The following is a 10,128-nucleotide window of genomic DNA, read 5'->3' on the forward strand; positions in this document are numbered from 1 at the left end:
CCTCCTACGCACGCACACCTCGCTCTAGCATAACTTAAATCAACTGTACGTTCACATCGAATGGAGTTCGAGTCAAATTCATGCAAATCGTCTTTGTTTTAACAAGACCTAAAGTAACTGCTTCATGGTTATCTCAAAGTCTGTTCACCTGAAGCTCCCGCCGCGTGTGGGAGGAGCTTCAGTTAAAAACTTTTCTCAAAAGCATCAGTACACGTTTCCATTTCTGGATTCAAAGCCGCTCTGTTACAGACTCACCGGGGCATCAGGGGACGATTGTATGGCAAGCCAAAGAGATCAAAAATCACTAGGAAAAGTGAGCACAGGAGTGTCACGTTTTACAGATAATTATCATTTTAAATAATTAAATGTTCCCATAGTTAGTTTTGATAAAACAATTAATACCAAACAAATAATTTTAACTGTTTTACTCATGATTTAATTTGGACATTAGGGGTGAGAACATTTGTATTTTAAGGGAACTCCAGATAGATTTGGTATTTTCCAGACTATTTTTAAGCATTCTTTGCTCTCAGCTTTTGTAGATTTGGTCTAAAAACATCTAAATGTAATCAGAAACTACATGTTTTAGCGTTTTGTTTGTGTTCAAAGTTTAAATCTGTTTTGTTAAACAAATAGGCGTCAATGACCAAATGTTTTGATGATATAAATATTGTGTGTAAAGTACTTTATATGCTTATTGAATATTTCATTTGAAGCATTTCCAAAAATATATTCAGCTTTTATTTTTTTTTTCACTTTTTACTGATCAGAAAAATGATCTCAACCATGACACGATCCGAACCGTGAGTTTTGTGATCTGTTACACCCCTACTTTGAAGTTGTAGTTCACTCTCGGCTTATCCCTTTCGGGGTCACCACAGCGTAACATCACCCACTGTTTGGCATCAGTGATTTGGCAGAGTTTTTACGCCGGATGCCCTTCCTGACACAACCCTGTACTTGAGGGGCACAGGGACCCAGTTAGGCAGCAGCGTCAAGGGTCTTGACTAAGGACCCAATCTGGGTGGGGATCAGTGGACAACCCTGGGAATTGAACCCAGGGGTCCTGTGTGTCAGCCCTTCACCTAGACCACTGAGCCACCTAGCCGCTCACCCCTACTTTGAATACATTTGAAATTAAAATTTGGATAAATATACATTAAATATTTGTTTAAAAATGTGTTTATTTCTTTCAACTAAAATCATCATAATTCCTTTTTTGTCAATTGGAATGTATTTTAATGAAATCATGAAAAAAAAATGAAATTGTGAAATAAAATGAGATTTTATTATAATTTAAAAAATTTAGGTTGGAGTCATCTGAATCCCAAAGATAGCAGAAGGGTTGATGTATTTTATTATAAAGCGATTTAATTTAACTTTGTGTTCAGCACTTTGGCCGCTCCCGCTTTTATAAGTGCTAAGCAAACAGTAAATAGATTGACATGTCGGATGTTTCTGAAAGTGTGTGTGCGTACTTGTGGTGATAGATGTCGGGGTCTCGGCTGATGCGGTTCTGGAAGCCGATGTATAGGTCGTCCCACAGGCCCCCATGCAGAACCACATGTCTGATCACCCCGACCCGGTTCTTCACCTGGGAGGAAGCGCCAGAGGGGATAGTCAAGCAATCCATCAAAATTCTTAAAGGTGGCATAAGGAAGTTCAGACAGACGGACCTGATTTTCATGAACAGGAAACATTGCAGTTCAATTGAAGGTTTCAAAAGGTACTAATGAACATAAAAAGGGAATCTAAAACCTAGCAGCTTGATGATGCTGTTTCCCTCCTTAGTGTCTTCTGAGGGAAGGCCGTTACTCTCAGAGGACTGGATGTGAGACGGTGTCATCTAAACTTGTCTGTCCTGTACTGAAGGTCACACAGAGCAGCCACTAGGGTTGGGCACCGATTGGATTTTATTTAATTCTGGTCCCCAAGCGGTTCTTTGGTTTTGGTTCCTAATTGGTCCCAATTTCGTTACTCCAGTAATAAAAAATAATGCATACATCTTCCCAAATCACAACATTCTCATTACTAAGTGGTCACATATAGCCGAATGGTTAAGACCACTGCGTCAAAAATTGATGTTTTGGGTGTCGTTGTTTTTTGACGTCCTGGCGTCAAAAAATTAAATCAGAGCTCCCCAACCTCCAAGCTGTAAACCGGTGGCCCGCCCCTCTTTCACTGTGTGGCAAATTCGCTGCTCGCCGCCTATCAAACATGTGATCTTGAGGGGTTACCGGGGCTTTGATCTCACTCGGGGGGTGTGCATGGATGACAGCCGCTTCTGCTGTGTTTCTGTGTCTCTGTGACTGAGTTTGAAGGCTGTCCCGCATTAACCCGAGGAGGGAAAAATAGGGAACCTTTTTTTTTTTTAATTGTCTCAACGAAAATGACTAAAACATCAGGAGACCGGAGCAGGCTGCTCCCGCTCCCCGCAGCGGCTGTCTGTCTGCCGGCGTATTGAGCGAGCTCCACTGAAGTCTGGGAGGCTGCAGCCAGAGAATCGTGAGAGGACAAAAACGCTGGTGTTGGATTAGTGTTTTACCCGCTGATCGGGTCACTGAAAATGTCATGTACCCAAAGCTGAGCTCCTGATTGGCTGATGCGACGCAGACCTGTCAAACTTCTGTGATCTGCTGTGAAATGCAGCCAGACACTCAAACACTGCGTGGTGTGCGCTCTCGTGGTCTCCCCGTTAGCGGTCTTACATGAGCCCGCCCACTATCACAGGAAAGGCAGAAGGATTGGCTAGAACTACAAAGTACTGAACAGAGTAGAAGTGATTGGCCTGACCTAAGACAAATAGAACTTCACTGAAACTAAACACCAAAATGTGGAACCATTTACAGCAGCTTCTTTCAGTTTCACTAGAACCATGTAAATCATAACGGTTCCTACTTGGAACCGAATTTCTACGGGAAACCCCAGTTGTAGCAGAGGAAATAAATTGGTTACTGGCGTCTGAGGGGGGGGGGTAGGCTGGGAAGATTTTCTGTTAATTTTCCGCCATAAGTCCCTCATGAGTGTATATCAAACTCCATGCACGCAAGGAGCGTTCCTCGGGCACAGGACAGTCTTCACACCTGCTCCTCTACACCTGCGCGCTCGTGAACCCTCTTCTCCGCGATCTCGGGAGTATTCTTACGCTCCCGTGACCTCTGCTACTCGCCTATGAAAGTGTTCTTACGCCCCTAAAGCTAGTTCCACCCCCTCATGGAGGACTGTGCGGTCGTGTGAAACTCAACATTGAAGGAAAAGAAAAGAAAAACTGAGATACATGCGTTTCATTCGTCTTTCAAATTAAAACTGAAAATGAAAAAAGGAAAAGAGGACTGCTTTATTGATTTATCGAATTTTAAACTACTGTTTTAAAACGAATGCTCTTTGATGTTCCCATTTTAAAAAAATAAAAAAAAAGAGGCAAACAATGAATGTTTGAATTCATTTTCTACGGAAAAGTGCTTCATCACAGGGTGGAGAAAACACAAAAAGAAGAACTCTTAGAAAATGAATTTAAACGCTCATTATGTGTTTGCGTCATTTTCAATTTAAAAATGGGAATATCAAAAATTGTTTCTATAATTTATAACTACAGAAGTTTCAAAATTGTAAATAAAAAAAACTGTCCTTTTCCTCTTTTCATTTTTAGTTTTAATTTGAAAAACGAATGATATTTCCGGGGTTTTTTGTTTGTTTGTTCTGTTCAATGCTGAGTTTCACACGAGCGCGCAGGAGAAGCTCCATGAGCGCATCGCCCTCCATGAGGGGCAGAACTAGTTTTAGGAGCGAAGGATACATTCACAGGCGAGCAGGAGAGGTCACAGGAGCGTAGAAGAGATTTCACGAGCGCACAGGAGTAGAGGAGCAGGCGTGGAGACTGTCCTGCGCCTGTGGAACGCTCTTTACGTACGTGGACTTTGATATATGCTTACGGTGGAAAATTATCGCCATAGGAAGAGCAGAAGGAAAAATGGTCTGACTGTCCGAGGTGGAGGAGGGTGTGGCTCTGTATGGCGTCGCTCTTTACGGATCTTGGACAACAGTAAAAAGCCTGCGTGTCATCTCTAGTGATTAATCTCATACACCGGGGGACACAAAAGTGTGGGAAAGAATGTCTTCTAATTACATCTTCTCTATAAGTTTTAGTTCTGGTCAACGTGACCTTCAGATCAGCGCACAGTCAGGACAAGGTCACATCTCCTTTGCTTTTTTACACATAAACATGGAGCTGAAACTTTTAGAAACAGGAGTTTGACTGTTGTGGTCTTGGTCACAAGACCTGCTTCTTCTGCTGACTCATCTTTTTCCTCCCACCACTCTGCACTTCTGAGTAGGAGTCAAGTAAAGAACTAAACACAGAACATCTGTGATGCAATTCCAGTCTGTCTGGAATAAAGTCATAAAAGGGTCAAATTCACACCTCTGAATAATTACAATTAAAAACAAGCTCAATCAAGAAATACTTTTCAAATTCTTCTAGTGGAAGAATCCGTTAACACGTCCTATAAATACCCAACCTCCAGGTAGGCGTGCTCCCTCTTAGGTCGGGCGGCAGGGAAGGACAAATCCAAGAAGTCCACGAGATAGTCGTAGCCATCTGCCAGCGCTTCAAAGTGGTCGTCCGTCTCAATTACCTAGTGAAAGAAAAGGGCTTGTGAAGGTGGAAGACACCGGCGTCTCTGAGGGGAAAGGCTGAAGCGGCTGAAGCTGGCTGGATCCTAGTGATGCCACCATGCAGTTTCCTCAGGGTTTGATACATTTGAGCCAGAGAAAAACAAAAAATGTTTCATTTCACTTTTTTTTTGTCAAACTGTAAAAACCTTCAGTCTGAAGCTCTTTTAACACTGACTATGTAGTAGAAAAGTCTTCAAGCTGAACACCTCCTGTAAACAGGAACACTTGACTGAAATGTAGACTTAGACTTAAGTACTAATCGCACATTAGTATCAGCTAGGGTTGCCACGATTAGTCAATGACTAATCGACTATTGAAATAGTCAGCGACAAAATTAATAGCCGATTAGTAATTTATTTATTTTTTATTATTATTATTATTATTTTTTTATTATTACTATTTTAGCTCAAAACTACAATGCACTCTTTCTAATTCCATTTTCTTTGACACACGTGCCGTAAATGCTGTTTTCTTTAGTGATGTCACAGGAAGTTCTAGGAAGGCTCGGGTACCATAACGACACGTCAACGGAGCTTGAAAGTGCGGGAAACATAAAAAAATAGAGGATAAAAGCATCCAGTGCAGTCTCTGCGATGCAGAACTTGTGTTTCATGGGAGCAAGAACACCTGAAGAGGAAGCACGTGAGTATGGTGACCTCTTTAGAGGGATCATCGTCTAGCTAAGCTAAGCTAACATTAGCGCAAACAACAAAAAGGCTAAAAAAATGATCCTCTAAAACTGTGTTTTTCAACCTTCTTTGAGCCAAGGTACCCTGGGGTACACCAGCATCAGAAATGTACAGAAGGAGACACTCCACAGTCTGGATTGATGGATTGATCCCTCGAGCGTTTTTTGTAATAATTAAGGCAGAAAAAGCTGAAAGTTGTAGCTGTTTTCCTAAATGTTCTAATAAAAGTTGTAACAGTTTTCAATAGTAATCTTTAAACTAAGTTACTTGAAATTTTCCCAGGACGTTGTTTTTGCCTCCCGTTGCCTCAAGACTAATATTATATTCATGTTTATGTTCTTGTACCTTTAATAAAAAATGTTTTCTTTCTTTTAGGTGCATAAATGGTTTCAATCTAGATTAAATGTGTCTGTTGGCTCCTAAACCTTAATCCTGTTTCTTTCTATTTTATCATCACTTATGTTTAAACTTCAACTATTTTACAAATGTCAAAGTCTGAAACTGAATTTGTTCTTCAATCGAGACATTATTAGAAACCAGCAGTTCTTTTATAAAGAAGACTTGGACCAAACACAGTGATGTTAAGAATAAACACGAACCTTGAAGGAAAACTAAATGGTTTTGTGTGATTTCATCCAGAAGATTTGAAGACTCATAGAACAGACTTTGATGTGTGCGTTTGTTGCATGTTGAGCTGTCTCTGTAGCGCAGAGGCGCTGTCACTGCATCATGGGAGATGTAGTGCAAAAACTTTAGGCTTTTGCCGGACAGACTCACGTCTTTGAGCTCTATTATTTTGTTCACTTTTTAAATAGTCTGAAGCACCACCGCTAAACAGGAGCTTTAGCTGTTATTTTTGTTGGAATTGAGAGACTTAATGAGTAGGAAGTAAGGAGGTTAGCCAGTTCTGATTGGTCAGATGGATGACTCATGATCTAGCCTCCAAGAAGGATTTGCAGAGACAGTTGAAGGGGGGGACTTTTCCCAAAAACAAAACTAGTGGCTAATTTAGCGGCCAGATCGCGGTCATTATAGAATTAAATAAACTCAAATCTCTATTGTAGGTGGTGGACAAGCGCTAATGAACAGTAAAAATATAATAGAAGAGGATTCTCCTTCTGCAGATACCTGTGTGAGCGCTCTGCTCCAGTGTGGATACCACCTCTTGAGCACACCTTCATAAACCCGTCTAGAGCACGTTCCTGAACGACGTCTTCATGACGGTTTCCCTTCTAACTTCTTCCCGGGATCCGTGCTCTTTTTTATCATTTCTCTTTAGCTCTCTGTCTTTGTTTCTCTGCAAGCTGCACATGAACATTCACTGCATATGCGTTTGCCCCGAGTGTGCGCAGCGGCCGGGGAGTAGGAGGGGTGTTGTGCGCAGAGTAGGTGCGCAGTGTCCAGTGACACTGTATCACAGTAAGTTCTGAAGATGTGTGTAAGACAAGTTAAGTTAATTACAGCATAAAGAGAGATGTTGAAATAAATAACGCACCTGTCGGTTACAAAGGATTTTTGATCAATTCAATATTATGTATAACTGTTTATTTGTATTGAATTATTTCTGTTAGTAGGAAAAGAGACAGTTTGATGTAAGGGGCAAAAAGAAAACATACCTGACCTTAAAATACCTGTAATTCATTGTGTGGAGAAAAAACCCCAGAAACATCACGGGAGAGTCTGGATATTTACCCGCACCACGAGGTTGTAGTCCCTGAAACCTGCCCAGCTGTAGTAAAACGGGATCCAGCTGTGGTGCTTGAAGATTTCATGGCCGACTGCACGGTTCAGCTCCTCCACATACAGGTCCATCTCCCAACTGTCCTTGTAGAGTTTCACACCAGCGGGGGGGTCTGTGATCCACTTTCTGCAAGTCATTGTTGTGAAGGAAGAAATCAGGGTGATATCAGAGGGAAGACAGTTTGAGTTTACGATTTAAAAACAAAGATTAGGGATAAATCAAGAGAACAATCGTGCTGATCTGCAAGTGTGGAGCATTCTCATTCATTTTTATTTACTGTTTCTTGATTATATTGTTTTTATTTTATCGGTTTGTAACTAACTGATGGTTGTTTTGGAGTTTCTTCATGTTTACAGAGAAAACCACAATCAGAGAAAGTTAAATTGATGGTGCATTTTATGAAAGATTTAACAGTCGACTTAAAAACTGTAACCTAAGAAAGGAAACTGTTATACTGGGGAATTTCAATATTTATTTGTTTCCTTTAATGAAGCATCAGAAACATCAAAACACAAAATCAAATACAGAATACAACACTGTCCTACAACGTCATCAATGAAAGGGAGCAGACGGAAGAACAATGTTCTTATTTATATATAAACTGGGAGGATACATCAGCAATTTTTACCATCCAGAAAGAATAATTAAGACACACAACATGTTAGCCGGCCTCTCAGACCATAATCTTCTCCTGGTAGTTAGAAATGTATCGAAGAAAAGATTTATTTTTTCTGATTTATTTTTTTCATGACTTCATTGGGATCCCAAAAAACCTAAATGAGGAGTTTAAGAATGCTGTTGAACAAACTGACTGGAATCAAATGTTACAGAAACTGATTGTGAAAGAGAATCTAAAATATTTACAAAGACACTTAAAGACGAAGTAAGAAGCTTTAGTTCAAGAATAAATTTAAACAAAATAAAAACCTGCCACCATGGATGAACTCTGACATTCTAAAATTACTGACAGAGAGGAACCTGGCACCAAAAAATGCAATCAAAAATAAATCTCATAGTTTTAGATATCTATTTACATCATTAAGAAATAAAGTGGTAAAAAGCATACGCAAGCCCAAAGCAGATTTTTTTTCTCTACTATAATTGAGAAGGCCAAAGGGGATTCCAAAAAAATTTGGAGCCGATCAAACAAAAATTGAAGGAAAGGACACAAATGTAAAAAATGTTTAGAAATAAATGTAAATGGACAAATTAGTAATGATCCAGAAACGGCTGCAGATGCCTTTAATAGATTTTTCATTGGTCTACTCCAGGGGTCGGCAACCTGCGGCTCCGGAGCCGCATGCGGCTCTTTAAGCACTGCCATGCGGCTCATTGGCGCTTTTTCAAAAATGTTTGAAAATAATAAAAAATTTCGGAAGGAAATATATTTTTTGTTTTAATACGATTTCTGTAGGAGGACAAACATGACACAAACATCCTTTACGTTTTCCAGTTGTTGTGAGATGAGTGTAGGTGCTTCCACGTCGGCGCAATCAAGCCACACCCTCAATGAAAAGTCAATGTAGACATGCGCACACCAGCCTTCCTGGCCCGTGCGTCTGGAGCGCACGTTGCTACGCGGGTTTTTAAGTCGGGTCGCGAGGGGAGAGAAAAAAATGGCGATGCGGAAGCGTTGTTCATTTTAACCTCTTGGACTTTGCCCCTGAAATAGCATTATAAAACCAACTTCAACAACATAACAATACCAATTTAATGTAAAGATACTTTTAACTAGACTTATTTTCTAAGAAAAAGGGAAAGTCTGCAGCACAGGTGGCTCCTTTGCTCTATTTATCAGCACGAAGGAGATGGCTAACCGAGAAAGCGTAGCTAAGCTAGCAACTGGTCATGCTAACTTTTCTGAACACGACTACACAGCAATGGAGACCTCCAACAGCAACTCCGGTAAAAGAAAAACCCCTCCTGCTACTCCTACTAAATCTTCAGTTCCACCCAGCAAGATGAAAATTTTACCGGAGGAAACAGAAATGACGAATGCACTTGTTCAGGGGATTGAAAAGCTAACTGAAAAAATTGACACATTCGGAGTGCAGCTAAGGGAAACCTCCGTGATGGTCGCTAATGTTGCTAAACTTGCTGAGATAAACGCTGCTGACATCAAAGACTGCAAGACCCAAATAAAAGCTGTTGAAAAGGAAATGCCAAAGCTTCTCAAAGACAACAAGGAACTGAAAGACAGGGTTATAGAACTTGAAAGATATAAACGGCGCTGGAACCTCAAGATACAAGGGATCAAAGAAAAAGAAAACGAGCAGATTCGTCAAGAAGTCATCAGCATCCTCTCAGAGATCGCTCCACAGTGGGCCTCCACCATGGACAGGGTTCATCGGCTGGGGAGAAGATAAGAAGGAAGGAGCCGTCAAGTGATCCTCCAATTCATCATGAGACATCAACGGGATGAAATATGGAAGCTGACCGAGAATTCAAAGTTCTGCAAAGAAGCTGGAATCCGGTTCAAGCAGGACTTCTGTAAAGCGGAGAGAGATGCTCGAGCAGCAGCTTGGCCCAAAATGGAGGAGGCCCGTGCAGCCGGGCGAAGTATCTACTACAAGGGCCACATGGGGTTCATCGACGGTAAAAGAGTTCATGTTGATGTCTGAAGGTTACCTCTAACATAGTTATAACTCAGGTTTTTTTTTTCACATCCTGAAAAATATTCAGATCTGTTCGATGCATTTCTTGCACTGATATTTCTTTTATTTATAGAATTACAGTTTAATGGCGGTTCACTGTTCTTTTTCAAGTTCCTTTATAAAAGCTGCCAAAAATTCTTCAATTTCAGAAAGGTCTTCTTAATTAATATATTTGATGTTGGTTAATAGTTATCACAAACTAGTCAGGGGCTCATCACAACCTTCACTTCCAACTTAAAAACCTACACAAACTTTTCTTGTTTACATCTTTTCCTTTTCTGGTTTATGTCTTTCTTTAATTCTTCTCTCTCTTTTATAACTTTTAATGCTAGAGGCTTAAGAGATTCCTTAAAAAGGAAAGCACTTTTTT

The 10,128-nt window shown here is 40.6% G+C and overlaps 1 protein-coding gene across 1 annotated transcript in view; it reads right to left on the reverse strand.

The window, feature by feature from the left end:
• The window catches only part of cmah (cytidine monophospho-N-acetylneuraminic acid hydroxylase), an 84,337-nt gene that overhangs the window by 5,400 nt on the left and 68,809 nt on the right, over positions 1 to 10,128 (reverse strand). The window contains exons 12-14 of the mRNA XM_024262907.2: positions 7,056 to 7,230; positions 4,518 to 4,634; positions 1,479 to 1,594 (exon numbers count right to left, since the gene is read on the reverse strand). Of these exons, the coding sequence (XP_024118675.2) occupies positions 1,479 to 1,594; positions 4,518 to 4,634; positions 7,056 to 7,230 (408 nt within the window). The remainder of the gene's footprint in view (positions 1 to 1,478; positions 1,595 to 4,517; positions 4,635 to 7,055; positions 7,231 to 10,128) is intronic.

This window comes from Oryzias melastigma, linkage group LG5 (genome assembly GCF_002922805.2).
Source record: "Oryzias melastigma strain HK-1 linkage group LG5, ASM292280v2, whole genome shotgun sequence".
Classification (NCBI taxonomy): Eukaryota; Metazoa; Chordata; class Actinopteri; order Beloniformes; family Adrianichthyidae; genus Oryzias; species Oryzias melastigma.